The sequence below is a fragment of the Malus domestica genome, chromosome 01 (genome assembly GCF_042453785.1).
Source record: "Malus domestica chromosome 01, GDT2T_hap1".
NCBI classification, from domain to species: domain Eukaryota; kingdom Viridiplantae; phylum Streptophyta; class Magnoliopsida; order Rosales; family Rosaceae; genus Malus; species Malus domestica.
Window position 1 is genome coordinate 30,409,769 of NC_091661.1, and position 23,095 is coordinate 30,432,863.

At 37.4% G+C, this 23,095-nt stretch overlaps 3 protein-coding genes across 7 annotated transcripts; 2 read left to right on the plus strand and 1 right to left on the minus strand.

The window, feature by feature from the left end:
- The first annotated feature begins 10,083 nt into the window (after positions 1-10,083).
- On the plus strand, positions 10,084-12,329 carry LOC103443274 (S-type anion channel SLAH3-like). 4 transcript variants are annotated; one of them, XM_070820470.1, is made up of 5 exons: positions 10,094-10,751; positions 10,884-11,661; positions 11,766-11,793; positions 11,897-11,984; positions 12,116-12,329. In XM_070820470.1, the coding sequence occupies exons 1-5, from the start codon at positions 10,194-10,196 to the stop codon at positions 12,116-12,118; spliced, it is 1,455 nt and encodes a 484-aa protein (XP_070676571.1). In that variant the 5' UTR covers positions 10,094-10,193; the 3' UTR covers positions 12,119-12,329. The 4 variants fall into 4 exon arrangements, with proteins under 4 accessions (XP_070676570.1, XP_070676571.1, XP_070676572.1 ...); XM_070820471.1 differs by having other exon boundaries at positions 10,884-11,657; positions 11,762-11,793; XM_070820469.1 differs by having other exon boundaries at positions 10,084-10,751; positions 10,884-11,657; positions 11,762-11,793; positions 11,897-12,329.
- Positions 12,330-14,632: 2,303 nt separating this feature from the next.
- LOC103443285 (S-type anion channel SLAH3-like) lies at positions 14,633-17,206 on the plus strand. Of its 2 annotated transcripts, none has more exons than XM_008382106.4 (5): positions 14,633-14,872; positions 14,979-15,482; positions 15,578-16,351; positions 16,482-16,513; positions 16,605-17,206. In XM_008382106.4, exons 1-5 carry the CDS (start codon positions 14,711-14,713, stop codon positions 16,954-16,956), a joined length of 1,824 nt encoding a protein of 607 aa, XP_008380328.2. In that variant the 5' UTR covers positions 14,633-14,710; the 3' UTR covers positions 16,957-17,206. The 2 variants fall into 2 exon arrangements, with proteins under 2 accessions (XP_008380328.2, XP_070676565.1); XM_070820464.1 differs by having other exon boundaries at positions 14,764-14,901.
- Positions 17,207-21,349: 4,143 nt separating this feature from the next.
- LOC103443293 (probable membrane-associated kinase regulator 6) lies at positions 21,350-22,620 on the minus strand. Its single transcript, XM_008382116.4, has 2 exons — positions 21,686-22,620; positions 21,350-21,575 (listed from the first exon to the last, which is right to left on the minus strand). Exons 1-2 carry the CDS (start codon positions 22,392-22,394, stop codon positions 21,568-21,570), a joined length of 717 nt encoding a protein of 238 aa, XP_008380338.1. The 5' UTR covers positions 22,395-22,620; the 3' UTR covers positions 21,350-21,567.
- Positions 22,621-23,095: the final 475 nt, after the last annotated feature.

Sequence of the window (23,095 nt, forward strand, 5' to 3'; positions counted from 1 at the left end):
CACACACCACAGGTCCACAGTCCACGCCCCAAAAAGCTTCTTTCATTATAAATTAGGGTTTTGGCAAAGAATTAAGAGAAAAACAGCAATATAAAAGGAAAATTAGCACAGACCAAAAAAATATATATACAATTAGCAGTTGTGGTGGTCATGGTCGGGTCAACACACATTCTTTTGTTCTTCTTTCTTTATTATTCAACAGGTTAATTAATTGGCTTTTTCTCCATATTTTTTTTTTATGAATTATCAACTTTCCCTCCCATGATATGGCAAATTGCATAGAGAAGTTCATCAACTAGTCATGATTGTGCGAGGATAATTTTCAACCATGCATATAATTCTTCAAACTCCTTTACCTTTATTACAAACGGATGTGATTGTTGTTCTCACTAAGAGACAGCATATAGGTAGTCCAAAATATTTGTTGGCCATATAAACATTATTTGGCCCCAAACGGAAATATATCCAACTGATTTTATCTAGAATTTGACTCAAAACTAAAACAAGCTATGGTAATTAAAGGCTCAATTCTAATATTGCTATTGACAGTTTGTTAAGTAAGACGTTAATCAGTTTGTCTAATTACTTAGAGACTACGTCTTTTAGCAGAGATGTATATACAAGTCTTCTCAGTTCTGTTGTACAAATCATTCTAAAATCAATGCCTTTTTTAGAGGAGATGTTATGATTCACCAAACCTTTTTGTTTTTCCTATTCCATGCATGTTGGTTGTGCGTATATAATCTTTCAAATAATTTTATTTGCCGAGATCTCGATCATAAATTTCAGAAAGCGTAAAAAATTAAAAAAAAATAAAATTATGCATCCACAATTTTTCACTTTAGAAAAAAGCAGTCAAAGTGTACTCCCTTGTTTTCCTTGTTGATGAAAAAGCAAAGTGTACTCCTTTCTTTATCTTGTTGATGTTTTGTTGCATGTCGCCTTTCCAATCAGCTAAGTAACTATTCTGCTACCCAACCAAAAATCAAATAAAAAACTTATAATACTAATGAAAACTTCACTCTAGTTAAAGGGCCTTTTTGACTCAATAATAAATAATATATACACACACATATTATTTCCATTTAGAGACCTGGATTTCACTGTTATAATCTACGTATTTGTATTATTGAGATTTTAGATTATTTTTCGAGAATTTATTTTAAATTGTTTGAATTTAGATCTTAATTAGATTAGTTACGAAGTTGAAGTTTGGAAATTAATTATTTAAAATTCGTAGACCGTTTGAGGTCACAAATTACATTTTCGAATAGAGATCGACCTCATGAACGCATAGGCGAAAACCGTTCGTGAAATGGAGTTATAATGAGGAAATTAGAGACGTGTTGGGAAATAAATATAGAAATGTTTAGAAGCTGCCAAGTGGCAGCAAGGGAGAGGGGAGAAAGGAGAGAGTGCGGGAGAGAAAAGGGGGGGGGGGGGGGTACAGCCCAATCAGAGAAAAAAGGAAAGAAAGAAAAGGAAATGAGAGGAAGGGGAAATGGGGAGAAAAGAAAAAAAAAAGGAAACCGGGTTTCCCTTAACCTGTGACTCGACCCGGTGGATTCTCCCATCTCCGGCCACCTTGGACGACTAGGTTAGTGTCAAAATGACCCTTACCACGAGGCCAACCGATCCCTCTTCCGTTTTCTTGTGAGAATTGGGTGGAAATTTGGTGAATTTTGGGTGAAACCGTACAAAAGGGGGCGCATTGGTTGGGTTCCATTTTGCCACGATTTGAAACTACCTCCTCCAATTACCACCACCAATAGACTCCCCTCAATCCCAGGAACAAATCCCAAGCAGTGGTGGAGGCATCGGAGCTCGTATGGAAGCCGAATCGAAACACAACCTTCTCTAGGGTTCCGGCGGGTTCATGGAGAATTGAGGCTTTTTCAGGACAAATTTGCCTTAGCCACATGTATGAAATTTACTCCCCTCATTGAGATCTTCATTTCTGTAAATTTTGGTAATTTTTTAAAATAATTTATTTTTTCCGGCAAGTCGGGGCCACAGACCGCCACCCGCGGCGGCGGCCTGGCCAGTGGGCCAACAATAGATGCCTTGATTTCATAATTGATATCCGTATGACGTAATTTGATTGTTTGGACTTAGTTTCATTACGATACCTTACTTGGTCAAAATATGAATCAACGATCCGACTGTTGGATCATCACCCAATCTTAATGCGTGATAGAACATAATATTTGTGTATCATAGAAACTGACGAATTGGGAATCCGAAGTATGGATCTTCCGTAATTGGATTTCTAAGTTTGTAAAATTAAATGTCGGCCGCCACTTGAATTTGAAATTGGTGGATATCTGACCGTCGGATCGTAATGAAATTTTAGTATGTGGTTCTACAAACATAATGTGGACTTTGGGAAGTTACAGATCAAGAATCTAATTGGCGGATCTTCCGGTTTAGATTTCTAGGGTTGTGGACCCTACTCTCGACCATGATCGATGGTTGACTTTTTAGTCAACTAGCTTGAGTTCTTCTAGCGTGCTATTGATCTTAGAGTGTGGTTGAGATGTTATGGAGCTTGATGGGCTCATCGTGATGACGTGTGTCCTTGATTGACGTGCACCTCGATTTACGTATTAATGACATTATATTGTTATATGCTTGTTTATTTTATGTGATTTGACGTGTGTATTGAAATGTTCTTCAAATTGAGGGCTAGTAGGAGACCATGACCCTACTTGGTTAATCCGCGATGAGGGGTCACTAGTAGTCTCGCTTGGTTAATCCGCTATAGGGAACCATATTATTTATGGATCGTGCTTGGTTAATCAGCGATAGGCGATCCTTATGGCTATACATACTTAGGAGTGATCATGTTTGGTTAATCTGCGATGGGTGATCACTACCTAACAGTTCCGTAGGTGTGACTCTGCTTGGTTAATCTGCGATAAGGGGTCACTACCTACTTAGTTATCTTGGTTCTGCTTGGTTAATCCGCGATAGGGGACCATATTTTCTATGGATCATGCTTGGTTAATCTGCGATAGGCGATCCTTATATCTTGGTATGGCCATACACACACTTAGAGGTGATCACTACCTAGAGCTATATGATACAGTCCTGCTTGGTATATCCGTGATGAGGGACTGTTAGGGGTGATCATGCTTGGTATATCCGCAATGGGTAATCACTACCTAGAACTAGGATGTGGTCTGCTTGGTATATCCGCGATAGGGGACCATATGTATTCATAAGTGATCATGCTTGGTGTATCTGCAATGGGTGATCATTGCCTGCACGACGAGATTATGCCTATGGTTCTGCTTGGTATATCCGCGATGGGGGACCATAAGCATTCTAGAGGTGATGATAATTAGTTGTATTTGGTATATTTGATAGGCGATCATATTCAGTTTGGTTCCATTGAGTGGTTCGGAACTCGAGGTTGTTGCATTTCGTAAAGTGGTCTGAAATCCCATTATTTGGAGAAGTAAGCTTGGCCTAACTGTGTCACTCTAGCCTTAGTTTTATATATATTTGTGTCAATGGTTTCGAGAATCTTGTGAATTGAGTTAGAAAAAATGTTGGACGTCTGGGTGACTCCTTCGGGATTTTCTACGATTCAATTATGATTTAATACAGTATGAATTTAGAAGATATGGAAATGATTGTTAGTATTTTGATCAAATTAGTTAATTAATGTGGCTAGAGAATAGTTTGTGCTTCGTCAATTCTTTAATATGATATATGTTGTGAATTGCGATATCATGTTGAGACATAATGATTTATTTGTTGGATGGAAGAGAAATCGTGATTCTTCATGGGGGTTTGCTATGTAGCCCTGAGTCCAGAAATTTTATGTTGGTCAGGTTCTAATAAATGATTAAGGAATGCTATGCTTTTCTGTTTGAACTTAGTGTGATACATGCTTGATTTTGTGAGTGACGAACTACGAATGGCTTGATTCCAAATGAGGGTACGTAGGCAGTCTAACGAGAATGTTAGATGCAGCCATAAAGCTTACGAAAAATTATTATGAAATTTGGACCTTGAGTGGTCTTATTTCATGTCCTGGAGGCGGGGTATATTGGATGTTTGAGTATGTAGTGACGTTCGTGGCAATCCTGGGCGTAGGTCGAGATCGGGGCGTGACAAGAGAAGTCTTGGATCTTTATACATGTGGATGTTAATGGGATCTTCCACCAACATTAGCCAATGGAATTGCAGATCCGTTAGCTGCTGTGTGTGCCAATAATGAAACCATTACCTCTGCCCTTTGATATTGGTTTGCACCCGGAGGATGTGAAGAAATAACTCATTGTAAAAGTTTATAAGTTATTATGTTACAAAAGAGTTAATTTGTTAACTCACGTAGTGAATCGTTAAATGCCACAAACAGTGAGGGATGTCGAGAGAGTGAATCCTAAATTGGGAATTAAGGGACCTTACATGTCCTTATAAAAAGTTGTACCACTCCTCTTATTTGCCAATTAATTTTGGGGTAAAACTACAACTCCCTTCACTATCATTCTAGCTAAACAAATTCTGTGTTACCATAGGAATTTATAGCGATGAATTAAAAATGATAAGATTTCTTTTCTTGAGGCCCAAGTTTGCCTTTGGGTTGGTAAAGCTAAAGCAATATACAATGATGTTGATGTAGGACTTGATGCCAGCACATGGTTGGTTTAGTGTATAAGACAATGACTTTTAGAGAGAGAGAGAGAGAGTTATGAAGATTTGACATGTTCTCAAGTTCATAATATAAAGCATGATTAATCAAAACAATTCATAATATAAAACATGATTAATCAAAACGATGTAATATGACCTCCATATGAAAGAGTTTCATACTAGAGAAAGCACTACACATAATTAGATCTAATCAAACATGCATTAATAAGGTGGGTGTTATGCATGTGAGTGGAGAAGGCACACAAAAACCGACCCACACAGGCTGTAAGACCTAATAAATCTTAATTAAACAAATAACAAAAAAATTGTAGACCAATAGTTTGCCCAGGTTGGCCCAGCCAGGAGATGCCGACTGTTTTTTTGTTGTTGTTTCTGGTGCCAAGTGACACATCCACACAGAAAGATGGAACTTAAGACCTAAGCATGTCTAAAATTAAGGTAGGCAAACAACAATATGACAACTATCTCACTTTTGAAAAAACCCTAAAAGTAAAACCCTAAAAGGTGCAGGCAAAGCCCTAAGAATTCAAATCCATATATATTTCATCAAGCTTAACTATCAATTTTTATTTCTTATTTTAAATATAAAATTCTATTCTTTTAGCCATCTTCCTGTGTGCTCGCGTGCGTCTGTGCATGTTTATGTGCTAGAATGTAGACCCGCCATTTTCAGGGCCACACCCTAAAAGCAAAGGGGAGAAGTAAACCCATGCAGTAAAGCCATCGTTATCAGGTTATGTTAGGACAATATGCTTTCCTATTTCCATGCCAAGTTGCAGTTGTAGCTTTCAACTAAGAGAAACAACTTTCGTGAATTTTCAACCCTTTCCCACTGCTTCGATCTATCGTTTTCCTTACTGTATGAAGTTTGATGGTCTTTCTCTTTCGTAAACAAGGAGAAAACGACCATCAAACACTATTGGCTCTCAAGATAAAGAGCGAGACTAAACAAACAAGTGCCGCCGAGGTTCCCCCAAAAAAAAAAAAAAAAAATTGTGGATCAACACTTTTTATTCTGAGAGCCCTTTAAAAAGTGGCAAATACATATATAGAAATTTAAAAGCAAAAAGTCCAAAATGAGCTAAGAAGTAAACCTTGTTAGGGCTTATAAAGAGTTAAATTACTATTATATTGTCAATTATCTTATAAACACATGCAAGGTTTGACAAATTTTCAATACGAAACATACCTTCATATCTTGAGATGATAACTAATTTATTTATTTATATTATATTATTTGTTTGGGACTGTGTCTACCACTTCCTTGATCGTAGCTAGGTACCTGTTGGACGCAAAATCACTGAAAATCGTGTCACATTCTCAATTGTATCTTGCATGATCGACTCTAAATCCCTGTTTTTAATTAGGTCATCGAAATGCATTAATGAATTAGTGGTAACAAAGATTGATGTGACAACATTTTGGTTGATGCTTTATACATGTAGGGCTTAGTGGTTTACATATATATATTAATTGGGCATGGTATATATAACTGATAAATTGCCTCGGATATATGTTTCATTGGCTTCTTATAGTGCTGACTAGCTAGTGCTTGGTGGGGAAGAAATCATTTGTTTAGGAAAAGAAATATAAAGATGCAATTTGACCACTAAACTTATGCCAAGTGCAGCAGTCCAGTACTTGTCCCACAAATTAAAAGATTCACAAGAAATTCCCACTCTTGTGCCTCCGATTCCGGTAGCTTAACAAATGTCCAGGAAGCCTTGGTTCCAAAAAAGTAGGGCCAAATTAAACCGTTTGATTGTTCATAAAATAGTTGTAAAATAAAGAATCTTGGTTAGGGTTTTATTCTCAAGAACAAAGGTGCTTGGAAACGAACCATAATCCTTTTTTTTCGCCGGGGGGGGGGGAGAGAGAGAGAGAGAGAGAGAGAGAGGAGGGGGAGGTCGATCTTTCTATTGCAATGAGCAAAAAACTGGGGGAAAATAAGGTCAAGTCTTGGGGTAGGCCTGGACCAAAACCGAGGATTAACTGGATTTTAATTAGATTGCGCAATCTTTTATACAGTTTATGCTGGCCCAATATGTAATTAAAGAAAATATTGATTAAACATGACCAACAAAAGGACAAAAAAGAAGAAGATCCTGCAATATTCTTGAGATTCTGTCGCGTTAGAATACCACGCCACTAATCAGATCATCTTTAATCTTGTTTAATCAATAAAACATAATGTCGTTAGCCCCCATACCCAAAAGGAAAATGGCAACATGTCGAATGGCCTACTATAAAAGTGGCAATTGTTGGCTTCCCTCTCCAGTAGCTTCTACCCCATTGTACTAACATTGGAAAGAACTTGATGGGCATTGTTAGGGTAGGAGAATCCGGTTATGATTTTATTTGACTAGGTTTTGTAATTCTTATGGATTTTATATTCTTTGAGCCCCAAGTTATAGACTTGTATATATATGTACCTTGTGATATCAATACAATATAATGCATTTCTAAGATATTACATGGTACCAAAGCATGAAGATTTCCTACGATGCTCTCCACCAGACGAAGAAGTTCTGTCATGACACACATAAGTATACACTTACCGGATGATTCACAAGATTATGCCCTCTAGACGAAGCTTGTACCCTTCTAATTTTTAGCTAGGGAAAGCACGAAAGAGTAAATTTTTACTTCTATGTTTGTGGGGATGGGAAGGCCAAGTGAGTTGAGAGCATTGGAGCAAAAGCAAAAATGTTACGTATAGACCATGGGGTAATCGGTAACGTTTCAATTATTTTCTTTTTCTATTTTTTTAGAAACTTGGACGGAACAAGGAAAACAAATGCAACTATAAACAAAACAATAAAAAAATAACCTTCTTCATTTCCTCCGGAGATGAATATTGCTTGCAAGTGTGTTCAAAGGCTCCCATACGAAGAACATATTCGGTACTCAAGGAAATAGAGTTCACCCAAGTACCATGGCCCTGAACCATATATCAAAATGTGTAAAACTAATTTCAAGATTGGAAAAGAAAATTTTAAAATGTCAATGCATTATGGAAAGATTAACATTCAATTGTGAGTCGTGACCATTGAATTTTTTGAAGAGTTGAGATTAGAAGCTTAGGTAAGATTAGGGAGCGATTGATTGCGATAGAAGCCAAACATAGTACTTTTTTTTTTGGGTAAAGTACAAAAAACTACCTTAATTATTGGTTTCACGACACTTTCATACCTTATCTTTTAAAATTAACAATGTCATACCTCATCTTTAGAATTTGTGCCAATGTCATACATTCGTCAGTTTTTCTGTTAATTTTTCTGTTAAGTGTTGACGTGGCTACATGCAGGATCCACTCACTAATAATTAAATATATTTTTAATAATTAAAAATTAAAAAAAATAATTTTTTTAAACTCTCTCTCTCCCCCCTCTCTCTCCTCTCTCTCTTCCCATTTTTAATAGAAAGTCGTCCTCCCCCTCTCTCTTCCCCATCTTCTTGCAGGAGGCAGATTGTCTGCCCTCCTTTTACCATGCCCTTCCCATCCCCTCTTATTTGTGCGGTTATGGTTAAGCCATGTCAACATGTCTTATTATCTCTATAAAAAAATCAATATAAAATGTTGATGTGGCTTAACCGTGACCGCACAATGTAGAAGGAGATGGGAAGGGCATGGTAATGGGAGGGCAGACAATCTGCCTCCCTTCCTGCAACCTAGAAAGAAGAAGGAGGAGGAAGAAGAAGAAGGAAAAAAAAAAAACCCAACCTAGTTCGTCCCCTCCCCCCCCCCCCCAACAAACCCAGAAAGAAGAAGAAGGAGGAACCACAAACCCAACCCCTGCAACCTAGAAAGAAGAAGGAGGAGGAAGAAGAAGAAAAGAAAAAAAAAAAACCCCAACCAGGCCCCCCCCCACCCAACCTGCAGAAGAAGAAGAAGAAGAAGAAGAAGAAAAGAGAGAAGGGAAAAAAAAAACAAAAAAGGACACCCAGTTTGTCCATCCCGCCCCCCCCCCCCCCCCCGATACCCACCCTCTTCCCTCCACATCTATTCCCTCCATTTTCTTTGCGCCCAAGTTCTTAACCTTCGAAATCGGCCTGGCGAAGGTTTCCCCATTTCACCTCAACGAGATTTGGGGGTTTTTTTTTTTTAAGTTGCAGGTAATGGGTGCGAGGTTGGGTGCAGAGGGTGGGTGGGAGGGTGGGGAGGTTGGGTGCGGAGAGTGGGTGCGGGGAGAAGAGGGGGTGGGGAGCGGGGAAGACAAATTGGTTTTTTTTTTTTTTTTTTTTTCTCTTCTTTTTCTGGGTTGAAGTTGCAGGAAGGGGGAAGAAGAAAAAGATGGGGAGAAGAGAGAGAAGGGGAGGAAGGGGCCGAACTGATTGTTGATTTTTATTTTTTATTTTTAACTTTTCTTTATTATTTTAATATTTAAAAAATATTAAACGATTTTTTTAGTTTTTAATAATTTTTTAATAGAAAATGGGCCCCGGATCAAGCCACATCAGCATTTAACTGAGAAATTCACGCCAAGCTAACGGAAGGTATAACATTGTCACAAATTCATAAGATGAGATATGACATTGTCAATTTTAAAAGATGAGGTATGACATTGTCAATTTTAAAAGATGAGGTATGACAGTGTCGTGACACCAATAGTTGAGGTAGTTTTTTGTACTTAACCATTTTTTTTATATGGATCAGTTAATGGTTTTACCACTGCAGTCCACTCTTCCGGAGGTCGGGAAGAGTCACAGAGGTATTTCAGCCTCTTCTGACCATATTTGGAGGCTAAAATGTGAACTTGTAGCAACATTTATGATCCGAACTGAGCATGAAAATTTCACATAGGACTCCGGTATAAGTTCTAGGAGCTCTTATTTTTAGCTAGGCTAAGCATAAAGATTCACAAATTCACATAGCACTCTGGTATGAGTTCTATGTTCGCAAAATTGACCCAAAATAAATGCCCATGTTGAATTGGGCCAATTGAGTTGGGAACAATAATATTGAATCAGGCCGAATTAGTTGAGAGCACCAATCCAAAAGCAAAAATGCCAAGTTGAGATCACTAGCTAGTACCAGTCTTAGTGGCATTTTCTCTTATTTATAAATGAAAGATTTTATGTTTAATTTACATAAATAATGAATTAATATCTAATTATAACAAAAGGTTTTAATACTAATTCAGCAAGTAGCAAAGAATAGAAAATATGTATAAAGTTCGACAAAGAAAAAAAAGCTAATCATGTATGTATGAAACTTTAAAAATAGTCTTAAAGTAGCATATTCATTCACGATTAATATAACATGTAAGATATGTACATCAACCACAGAAAAAAATAATTTTGAAAATATCTTTGCAACATACATGATCCACCACAAAAAACTTTCGAAAATATCTTCACAATTCATACTAATGTAACTTTCGGTGGTTATATTGCATATTTTTTTTCGATTAATCGTGAGTGATTCATGACATCGATTAGGACTGCCCCCATATGCAAACGTTGGTAAATTGTTTGACTTAATTTGGCAGTTCTGATGCACTTAACACTTTGTGCTGCAAATTTTTATGATGAAAAATAACAAAAATATGAATTCTGGAAAACAGAAATCCCTTGAACTTCCATGTCTCATCAAGTATATATTATCAAATGAAGAGGTTGGCTTTGGTGATGCTGAGGAGATTAGATCCGATGAACGTGAGCATTCTGTTGCTATTAGCATGCCAACATCACCAGAGGAAATCCATTTGCAGAACAAAAAAAGAAATCTCTTCATCGGTGGAATCCCAGCTTCTTCTGCCACACTTAAAGGTGCTAGCAGCAGCACACTGCCGAAGACAGCAAAATTTCACCTTCAGCCAATGGAAAAAAGCTCTGCATTTGAAGAGGAAATGAACACTGGACATTTCCCTTCTCATCCGAGTATTGAAAGTTTGAAAGATAAGAGATATGATACTTTCAAAACATGGTCCAGAAAACTCGACAGGAAGATAACGCTTCTCCATGGAAATAGACCGGGGGAAACTGAATCTGAGAATGTTAATGGGAAAATCGAAGAAATCGAGCGTTTACCTGCAGACCGATACTTTGATGCATTGGAAGGGCCAGAATTGGATACTCTTAGGGTAATCTGTCTTTTGGGTTATGTTCCTATAAAATATTTGCAATATTTTGATATTGTTGTCTTTCATATGATTTTGGTTGTTCTCCTTTGAAGCTAACATATATATTTTTCCTCTCAACTTTTGATTTAACAGCCTTCAGAGGAAATACTGCTTCCGGAAGACAAACAGTGGCCATTTCTTCTTCGGTATCCAGTTTCTTCGTTTAGCATCTGCCTCGGCGTTAGCAGCCAAGCAATTTTGTGGAAGGCCCTGCCTACCTCTGCCTCAATGAAATTTCTCCACATGAGCTTAACAATAAATATAGTTTTGTGGTGCATTTCAGTTGTCCTTTTAGCTATTGTTTCTTGCATCTACCTTGTAAAAGTAGCCCTTTACTTTGAAGCAGTTCGCCGTGAGTACCACCATCCAATCCGTATCAATTTCTTCTTTGCTCCATGGATAGCCCTCTTGTTCTTAGCTCTTGGAGTGCCACCTTCATTTGCTAACAACCTGCATCCATCTCTTTGGTACATTCTCATGACTCCGCTTCTATGTCTCGAGCTTAAAATCTATGGACAGTGGATGTTCGGAGGCCAGCGTAGGCTTTCAAAAGTGGCGAATCCTTTCAACCATCTCGCAATAGTTGGGAACTTTGTGGGGGCGTTGCTTGGTGCATCAATGGGACTACAAGAAGGACCAATATTCTTCTTTGCTATAGGGTTTGTTCACTACATTGTATTATTTGTTACTCTCTACCAAAGACTTCCAACAAATGATACCGTGATCCCAAAAGAACTCCATCCTGTGTTCTTTCTCTTTGTTGCAGCACCAAGTATAGCTTCAGTAGCATGGGCAAAAATCCAAGGCTCCTTTGATCATGGCTCGCGGATTGCGTACTTCATTTCCTTGTTCCTTTATCTCTCACTGGCAAGTATATATAACCTGAACTAAGATCTGATCATGTCCATTTTGTTAAGCCTGGCTAGTATTGAGTATTAATTTGTAACTTTTAGCTTTTCGTGCTCTTATAGGTAGTCCGGGTTAATTATTTCCGAGGATTTAAGTAAGATATCGCTTTCATTGCGCACTAAACTGAATCCAAATTTTGTAATTTTTGGACTTGGATATTTTTCTGATCACATTCATTTGCATTTGTGTTTTCATAGGTTTTCTATGGCATGGTGGGCTTATACTTTCCCAATGACTGGTGCTGCTATTGCAACCATCAAGTATTCAGATGAAGTCACAAATGTGGTAACACAAGCTCTGGCTGTCATACTCTCTCTCATTGCCATAATCACAGTCATTGCTCTTCTCATAACAACTATCTTGCATGGCTTAGTGCTTCAAAACCTCTTCCCTAATGACATTGCAATTGCCATTAGTGACAGAAAGCCAAACCCTAACAAGAAGTGGTTCCACGTAAATGGCTACGAGAACAACGATTCAGAAGCTGTCAAGATCGTGACCCATTTTGAGATGCAACCCCAAACTTCAGAGAGAAACTTGCATCGAGATGCCATGGTGTAAAATGTAATTAGCTGAAAAATAAAAGGATCTATGGTTTTTCATTTTTCATACAAGTGATATTCGAGTTTATACTAAGGGTTTATTTAATTATCAATAATAGAGGAATAAGGAATTGGATAACTTCGGAATGAGAAAAGGAAAGGGAAGGAAAGTGTTGAAAATGAATCTCACAATGATAGGAGGAGGGATCTTGCATGAGTTTGTCAGTAAATTGAGTTACCCTCATATTGCCAATTAGTTTAATGGTGGAACCTCAACTTTCTTCATGGTATTAGAGTAGATTGGCCAGCGTGTGAAGCCTAACCGTCACACGTGCTCCACGTTAGCTAAATCATGTTGTCCATGTGTTTGACTTGAAAATTTGTTACACGTGAGGGGACGTGTTGAGAATGAATCTCACATTGACGAGAGGAGGAACCTTGCAGCTTATAAGAGGTTGGGCTACTCCCTATATTGCCAATTGGTTTTATGGTAGAATCCCAACTTTTTTCATGGTATCAGAGCAGGTGTCCTATGTGTAAAGTCAAACATCCACACGTGTTTCACGTTACTTCATTGTGTTGTCTATGTATTAGACTTGAAAATTTGTCACATGTGAAGGGGCACGTTGAGAATGAATCACACATTGATAAGAGGAGACACCTTGGATGGACTTATAAGTAAGTTGGGCTATTCCCCAGATTGACAATTGGTTTTATAATGAAACCTCAACTTTCTTCAAAAAGGGAATTGGATTAACATCTCCTCCCCTGATTAATCAAATTCCTGAAATTGAGTTTATCCATTACGAATTTTAGGTAAGTCACGAAAAGAACCCATTTTTTTTTTCCATTCCCATTGCTTGTTAAATTTGGGTCAGTTACCAGATTCAGTGGCCTCTATTTCTCTTTGGGCATAAAATTTGGGATCAGTTTTATTCTATTTTATTTGCCTTTTTTTTTTGTTAAAGAGATAACTAATATTAAATTCGAATCAAAAGGTTTACATCCTCAGCTAAAGTATTAAACAGAAAAAGAGGACCAATACAATCCCACTCGAACGAGCCTCCCTCTTTAAATACAAACGCCGCCACGAGTGTGCTGCTCGTTGCCTTCTCTCGGCGAGAACACAAACTCCACGGAACGAACGCATTCACTAAACATCCAAATATCATGAACTAAACCTTCCGCACTAGCATCCGGTCTCATCTCCTTATTCAGTACGCGAATCACCTCATGCGCATCAGACTCAATGATTAAGTCCTGTACTGCTTCCCTACAGCATGCCCGGAGACCTTCGCGAATTGTTGCCATCTCTGCCATCTTCGCTGAGTCACACTGCAGCTTATCGCTGCAAATTTCAGTAGACTTTGGGATTAGTTCTTAGTTTTCAGATGGAGTATGCATGAAAGGTGGAATAACCCTATAAGAGGATATCTCATGATTTCCCGGACTTAGCTGTATTTTTTATTTTTTTAATCCGGCATACGCAAGGGCGAGGAAATCAGACGAACAAAATTGCACATTAAGACAAGTTATCGGATTGCTACAGGTTTAGATGTATTAATTTTATAATGTAAGCTTAGCTGCATTAATTAGTACTTAATTAAAAAGTCCCAATTTTCCGGATTGTATTGGCAACCATGTTTGAATTTTTTAAAGAATATGCTAAGGCAATTGTCAGTCACCAAATATTAGTACCTATCAATTCCCAGATATTCAGTAATTTTTAGTACTAAACTAATGTTAATCTTGTTGTTCTAGCTGTATGTGGGGACTGCTTCTTCTACTTGTACGGTCCCTGTTTTTTGCATTAACATTTGACTAACAGCTGTTGATATTCTGATGTTTTGTAACCTTGCAAATTTGCAATTTTATTCCAGAGTGGTTGACCGACGATGAAATATAAATAGAGAAGGATTATGTTAATATCAAATAGTATTCTTAAAATAATCAAAAGCGTTTAAAAACGCTTATGATAATGCTTAATAAAAAAATTAAAAGTGATTTTGAGTTACAAAATGTGTTTAAAGTGTTTAATGAAATAAACAGGCTACGTGCTTATTTTAAGAAGCAATTAAAGTATTTTCTCAATAAATATTTTCGTTTTTTAAGATCGATGCACTTCTAATAGAAAAACACTTATGAGAAGCAGTAGTATAAGAATGTACATTTCCTTTCATATAGTTTTCTGCTTTGGTTTGACTTGTGTATATTTTTCATTGCAGTGCAATTAACAAATTACAAGTTGTACTCAAATTTTTCATCGTCTTCTTTATTTGTTAAACAATTAATATAAAATAGGTGATATCCCCTTCAAGCCACATGATGTGTCGGACGGTAATTCGATTGGGACAGCCTAGATTTGAAAAATTGGATAATTGTTGCGCCAGAAAAAAGTGCTCATCTGTTTATATATACTGCACATTTAGCTACATTTCTTAATGTTTTCAGCTGTATTTCTTAACGGTGATGATGGAGAACAGCAAAAATCTGGATTCTGGAAACCAGAATTCCCCGGAACTTCCGTCTCTTATCAAATATATATCATCAAATGAAGTGGTTGGATTTGATAATGTTGAGGAGTGTATATTTGTACAATCAAGTGATCATCAACCTATCAGTCCAGCCGAAGTAATTTATTGAAAACCTTCTTTTCGTGTGTAAGATTTACTTCTCTACTTTGTTTTCGTGTCAATTTCATCATATTGTAACTTCTGGTATCCAATTGTATGAGCAGGGAATTGAGATAGCTGCTTTAGAAAGCATAGTTGATGAATCCGAACTCCCAAATCATCAAAGGGTTTATTCCATTTCTATTAGCATGCCACCGTCACCAATGGAAATTCATTTAAAAAACAGCAAAAGAATGCTCTTCGGTGGTGAAACAAGTTCCAACAATGAAATTCCAAATTCTTCTTCCCCAACTGAGATCAGCGGCAGCAAACAGCCGAAAGCCGTGAAATTTCACTCCCAGCCAATGCCAAAAAGAGCTGCAATTGAGCATGCGACTATCAATGGACATTTTTCTTATCATCCGAACATTGAAAGGTTGAAAGATAAGAGGTTTGATAGTTTCAAAACATGGTCCGGGAAACTTGAAAGGCAGATGACACTACTCCGTGGAAAGACGCCAAGGGAGACTGAAACAGAGAATGATAATGCGCAAAATGCAGAAGTTGAACGTTTACCTGCAGACCGATACTTTGATGCACTTGAAGGGCCAGAGTTAGACACCCTTAAGGTAATGTCCTTGATGTTCTTCAACATTTACAAATAATGTTTCATATTGCCTTGCTATTCAAATTTTTATCTCGCATCTTTAATTTGATCAAACAGGCTTCCGAGAAAATACTCCTTCCAGAAGACAAACAGTGGCCATTTCTTCTCCGGTATCCTGTTTCCGCATTTAGCATATGCCTTGGTGTTAGCAGCCAAGCTATTTTGTGGAAGACCATTCCTACCTCTGCCTCCACGAAATATCTCCACTTAAACTTAATACCAAATCTAGTTTTGTGGTGCATTTCAGTTGCTCTTTTAGTTGTTGTTGCCTGCATCTATCTTCTAAAGGTGACCCTTTACTTTGAAGCAGTTCGTCGTGAATACTACCACCCAATCCGTGTCAACTTCTTCTTTGCCCCATGGATAGCCCTCTTGTTCTTAGCTCTTGGAGTACCACCTTCATTTGCTAACAAACTGCATCCAGCTCTTTGGTACATTCTCATGACCCCAATCTTATGCCTTGAGCTTAAAATCTATGGACAATGGATGTCTGGAGGCCAACGTAGGCTTTCAAAGGTAGCCAATCCTGTTAACCATATCTCAATTGTCGGTAACTTTGTGGGGGCATTACTAGGTGCGTCGATGGGACTAAAAGAAGGACCGATATTTTTCTTTGGTGTTGGGATGGCTCACTACTTAGTCTTATTTGTAACTCTCTATCAGAGGCTTCCGACGAATGAAACTGTGATCCCAAAGGATCTCCATCCTGTGTTCTTTCTCTTTGTTGCAGCACCAAGTGTAGCTTCCATGGCATGGGCAAGAATCCAAGGTTCCTTTGGTTATGGTTCACGCATTTTGTACTTCATCGCGTTGTTCCTTTATCTCTCACTGGTAAGTATTACCTGAACTAATTAAGATACACTGCTTTAGAATTAACAAGACAATTTTGACAATCAATTCATCCATTTTGTTAAGACTAGCTTTTCTAATTTTTTTTCATCCTCCTTTGCTGCTTGTACAGGCAGTTCGGGTTAATTTCTTCAGAGGATTTAAGTAAGATGTCATTTCCATTCATTTCTCTGGCTAAAATAATACATCATTTATACGTCAGTTTTCTAGCATTCATTTACATTTGATTTTATAGGTTTTCATTGGCATGGTGGGCATATACTTTCCCTATGACTGGTGCTGCCATTGCAACCATCAGGTACTCGAACGAAGTCACGAATGCGGTAACACAAGCAATGGCTGTCATACTGTCAGTCTTTGCCACAATCATAGTCACTATTCTCCTCATAGTAACCGTCTTACATGCCTTTGTGCTTCAAGACCTCTTCCCCAATGACATTGCAATTGCCATCAGTGACAGAAAGCCAAAAGCACAGAGGAAGTGGTTCCACCTCAGACATGGGAGCTCGGACTCCAGGGATATTGACAAATTCTTGAAGTCAGCAACAAGTTTAGAAAACAAAGATTTAGAAGATGCCAAGCTATGAAGTTCGAGTAATGATAACTTTATATGATAGTATGCCACTACTCGAACATGTGAGGAACATAGGTTCGAAATTTCATGGTTCCCGTGAACATGTGTAGAGTGAAAAACATATCTTAGGTGGTAAATCAATAAGATTAGGGCAAAATTATGATTGCTGAATTGTTGTGAGAGAAGGGTACTGGCAATATAGTGTGTGTACGATAGTTTTCTGGAACCGCTAGAGAAAAAGGTCAATGATTTTGCTTAACCAATTGCATGCATTCTTGAGAATGACCGTATTTAGGATTTACTTTGGCTCTATATGTTGTAAGTTTAGGCCTTTCATAAAAAATGGAAGGGAAAATTGGGAATTTTTGTGAGCATAAAAATGAAAAATTTGTTAACAACAGCCTTCGGAACAATTAGGGCATGATTCTGGTTGTTTTGAATCGTACTAGGGTTGTGGAGAAATACTAGCATTCGTCAAAGGTTACATCTTCATCACGAATAGGAATATCATATATAAGGACTCCTGATGCATCATCATTCGACAATCATGCTGGTCTCTTGCTGCGGGATTTCTCTCCATTGCCCTCGCCATCACCGCAATACTTCTCCATGCTAATTGCTATATCCACCAAAAACCCTAGCTTGGTAGGCTTTCCGATTTCTCAAGTTTCATGTGCTTAGCATTTTGCACAACACTGCACCCTTTTAAAGGAATTTATTATGTTTTATTTATTTTCGTTTGGGCCACAGTGCCAGGCAGCCCATGGGTCTAAATATGAGAGTCCAATCCTAAAGTAGGGCTCCTCAAATTGATACAAAGACGTTATATTTGACGACAAAATTTCTTCTCGTAGAAAATGACGGGATGATTAAAACTTATCCTTTTTTCTGTGGTATAAAGGCTTTTGGCTAAAAGCCATTGTTTACAATAAGTTTCTGAATTTTGTTATTTTGTTTCCATTTAGGGTTTCCTATTGGCGAGGGTTTGAAGTCACTATAAAAGCAACTTTAGCTTTGCTATTAAAGTTGTTATCTTCATATTATAAATCAATGCTTCTCTCATATATTTTCATAGATTTCGAACTTTTATGTTTTAGGATTCCTTTTACTTATTACATTGCCTCCAGTGGTATCAGAGCATGAATTTCAGCATATTGGGAGTGGCTAGGCTGCTAGCCAACAAAATGCACAAATACTGGTGCTGGTTTTGCTAACAATTACATTCTTTACTCTTGATAATGATTTCTCACATAAATCAAAAGAAGCACTTTAAAGTTTTCATCTATGTTAAATTGCCGCGGCAGATGCATGAAACTAAAGCTTTTGATTTATGTCCGCATCAAGTATGTACAATATTATTGTTCATAATCTGCTTTAATTTCTTGTTCATTAACACTGAATTTTGATTTCTGAAACCCTTACCCCACTTTAAGTGGGAGGGAGAGGTTCATGCATGCACTCAATCTCAATAGAAAACAATGTGATAAGTTGAAACGATACCGATGCATGCATGTAAGGGATGAAAGCAACATGTTTGGGGAATTGAATCCCATAAATATCAAATGGGAAAGGAGGACACTGTTCATGTGCTTGTGTTCACCAAAGAGCGGCATCCAAAATCGGTTAGGGTTTTTCTATTCCTGCATATACTGACATCTATAATTAGGATCTTCCGTGCTGAGATGGTTGCATTCATTCTTTCTCTGCTAAAACAATCAAACCACATCAATTGACTCCCTTGATAAGGACACTGCCCTACCTTTACCTTTGCAGGTCTCAACAAATACATATATATGAAGTTATCTGCATTTTTCATTGCGTGTCACAAGGATGCATGTAATCTTAATACTTCCGACACACGGCATATAACAAGTTTCTGGTCCCCCGGGCTCTCTCTTATTATCCTAGTTATGAGTTATGATGTTTCCTAAAGTTGTTCCCAAGAAGCCTTCTTGTTAATAGGGTTTTGGTAAGTCATCAAACTCTTTACACTTGTCATAATCAGTTTGGGGCACAATGTGTGATACTATTAGAGCTTGTAAACTAATCATAGTATTGAAGACTGTCTTGTCTCTAAGCCCTAGAACTCGTAAATGATCTCTAATAATAAGTTGAAGAGTGTTACGGTCAATCGTACGTGATGACTAGTTTTAGTTGTTAATGCATATGGACAACAATGCATCATCAACTTAGTATTACTCTACTAATTGAGAGTGTGAGAGTCCTGTGCGTATGGAATATATTTTAGGACATAACCACATAAATGTTAATCAACCATATCCTCAACTTGAGTCTCGATATTAAGACTTGGGCTAGTTGCTACAGTGACCGGAGGAAATAGCAGCGACAAATAGCATATACGGAGTTTTGGTCCCCACAAAAGGCTAGGAGGAGGGGCCTAAGAAAGGACTAGGGCCCCGGGGTGTTATAGCAACAAGGGGAAAACTAGATAATAAGCCATTCAATGTCGTGCTTCCTTGGCCACCAAGGAGAAAAAATCCAAAACGACGACGGAGAAATAAGTAGATAGAAACACAGAAGCAATGTCATCCAACTTTGGCATTTCTCTTAGGCACATTTTGTCCATGTCCCCCCTTATTTATCCTGCTTTGGTGACATGCATGTGACAAAATTCTCATCTCCTTCGTCTTAGCCTCATTTCTCTTACCATCATACCCCATTACCCACTGGCTAATATTAGGCCACACCCAAAACTCAGCTTCTTCAACTGATTGAAACAACAAGTAGGCATGCATGTGCTTAAAGGGGACCACTACATTTTTACTCTTACCATCTTTTTTTTCTTCTAAATGTTGGATTAGTTTAATTGATTAGGTTAATGTGTCTTGTTCGCCTCTTGAAATCGAGTTTGTATTCCCATCTTCATGAATAAGGGTGATTCAAAATAAATCACTTTGTTAAAAAAAAAGTTGCCTATCTTTTGGGGTTCAATGCATTCTCCATGACTATGACAATCTTTCCAATGTGAAATTAATAATCAATTCAATCAAATGAATCATCAAACAAAGCATTTTGGTCCCTTTTTGTAGCAGCATCACTACAATATATGAGCACAAAAATCACAAATGTATGCTGCAATATTATTGGTATATGGGCACAAGGAACCCATGGATATGATTATGTTGCAAACAATCCATATGGTCGACCATACTATTGATTACTTCAAAAAATGAGTCCAAAAGTACATTCCATATGTCTCTCAAGTCTCAAACTCGACAAACTCTATGCCATGTTACTCTCTTTCTTTCTTTTTTTTTCCCTTACAATAATACTTTTCCTCTATTACAAGTCTCTTTCACACAGTTTGCACCCCGAGATAATAGAGAAAAATAAACAAAGAATCTTTCTATCTTTCACAATTGAGATGTACAATTTTCCCAATTTGTTTTTGCTGAAAATCAAGATTTTGATTAAGATGCAAAATCTGAATTATGAAAAATATGCAAGGACGATCAGTTATCATATCCAATCAATATCATATCCAGTCAAATTATTCCTAATATCAAAATCTCTATTCGTTTATATTGTTCACAGTCCACAGGGGCATGCTTAATTAAACATTTTGTTTGGCTGATGATTAGTTAGTCTAATGACAGCAGTTTCTACTTGTTTAAATACAATCTTAGAGGTACATGTAGCAAGTTTGATAACAAGTTATGACGTATTATAGCTTGTTGTAGATAGATTAACGATTTGTTATAAACGCATCTTTGAAATATCAAAGTAAAAAAGCAAGGGATGTGTTATCTACACACATTTTTTTACTTTACACACACCCTCTTAATTTGCAGATGTCGGATCGACTGAATTAAAGAAGATCAAAGGGAAAAAATTAACAAATGATGTGTGAGAAGTAAAAATGAGTATGTGAATAGCACACCCAAAAGGAAATGGTAATATTCTGCTTGTTGGTATTATAAAATATGTGTGTTGTGGCACGTGGAGCAGAAAGAGAGAAAGGACTGACAAGGGGCAACAAATGGATATGAATTTCATATTACTATTTCCAACTAGAAAAGATTATAATTAGATAATTGAAATGAAGTAGATTGAAGGTCTTGAGTTCGAAATCCGCTGCTAGTGCGAAAATCAAACTTGTGGTCAAGGAGAGGTTAAAATGTTTCCATGAGTCTTCCCGGCTCTCGAAAGGAAATGAATAACCATGACTTGCTACCAGTTGTTTCATTTAAAAAAAAAAAAGAAGTAGATGGATTTGTCAGATCAAATCTTTTGGTTCTAAAGTCTGGTGGCCTGCTTCATTCTTTATATTTCATAGCATTTAAACTGAACAAAACCAAAACAATCCTGCTGTAAATTAATATATATATATATATATATATATATATATATATATAAGAATAAGGAAATGTTCATAGCCACCATCCTCAAAAACAAAATTAATTTACATTATCATCCTCAAAAACAAAATTAATTTACATTATCATCCAGGAAATATATATGGAGAGAGTGAGGAAGATGACAAAGAACAAGTGGCTGATGATCTTCTGGACTTGTGACCTCTCATTTCCACTCTTCCCATGTGAATTCTTCTTCCTCTCCCTTTCTCCTATTGCTCTGCTATGTATCGCATCCCTCAGTCCATTTAATTTCCTGAAATTAACAATGTTTCAACAGATATTAGTTAAGTGGCTCATTCTTTCTTAAAAAAGGAGAAAATATGAGACTGATGAAAAAATTAAGTGAAGAAAAAAGTAACATACCTATGGATCTTTTGCAATGGATAACTGCCTCATAGATTGAGCTCTCAGAATCACATGACATCCGCCAATCATCGGCAGAATATGCTACACTTATTCTTGGAGATTGACTAATTTCCGATGAACGCACCCTGCAGTTCTTTACCGAATGGCTTCTTTTATCAAGATTTCCACCTTTAGGATTTGCTTTGTGTTGATGGTTGTGATCACCTCTGATCCTTTTGTACAAGGGCCTAAGAAAATTCAAGTACTTCTCGAATATTCTTCGCGACAATCTTCTACACCTCCTCAATGATTTAGAGCAATCTCTAGAATTATGATTACCGGTTGGAGCAGCATCTTTTTGTAAATGGGAAGGGAGTGGACTGGAATTTGAGGCCTCATCACGATGATATGCCTCCATCTTCATTAAGGACTCAACAGAAAGAGGCAAAACATAGCCGTTGGAAATGAGCTCATCCGCATGAACAAGGGTAGTGAGAGGAGATTGTGAAATGGCAGCAGGGAAGTCAAATTTGAAATCCTGCTGGGAATTCATAAAGAACCTCTGAGAGGGCGGCATTGTTGGGTCCATCTCGATGAAGGAAGCTTCATCGTACGCATCAAGCGAGGTTCTGACAGAGTTGTCAAGGCTCTCCAGAGAAGCTGGTTTAAGGTTTACTAACCAACTATATGAAAAGCTTTCAATGGAAAGAGGCTGGGATGCTTCCATGGCTTTCAAACTTGTATGAGAAAGATATGAACATACAAACAGGCTGGAAAATTTGCTAATTTCTAGCAGATCAGGCACTCTTGCATGTGGAACATATCTCCTGCTCCATATATATATATATATATATACCTTAATATCCTCCCTCTCTTCTCTCCTTCTCCTCTCTCCAACAGTTGTGTATGTGGTTGTCGGGCAAGAGATACTGAGTTTTGATAATTTAGAAAAAGAGAAAAGGAGGAAAGAAACAGAGAAATGTGAGCCCCCACAAGCATCTATAATGTTGTGTCTGCATCAGTAGTTAACCCCACTTTTCCTTTTAATTCTTCTTGAAAGTTCACAAAGATGATGTTTTATTTTTACATTTTCAGTTTGCTTTCAAATGAAAAAAAAAAAAAATTAAAACAGGTTCATGCATGCTCTATTAATTAATAAGCCGGATTTGACTAAGAGCTTAATCAAAATAAGTTCCTAAATGTAGAAGTACACACAGATATTAGTGTATAAGGCAAGCAGATTCATGCACGTCTGTACAAGCTCCATTATTTATCCAATTCCAACCTATATTCTCTCACAAGTATATCATTATCTTTTAATGTATTATTATTAATAGAGAAAGTGAATGGTTCGAAACTATTACAATAATTTAAGGAATGAGGACGTTTCGAACTAAAGACGGGTGAATAGAAACTTAACATTCTATC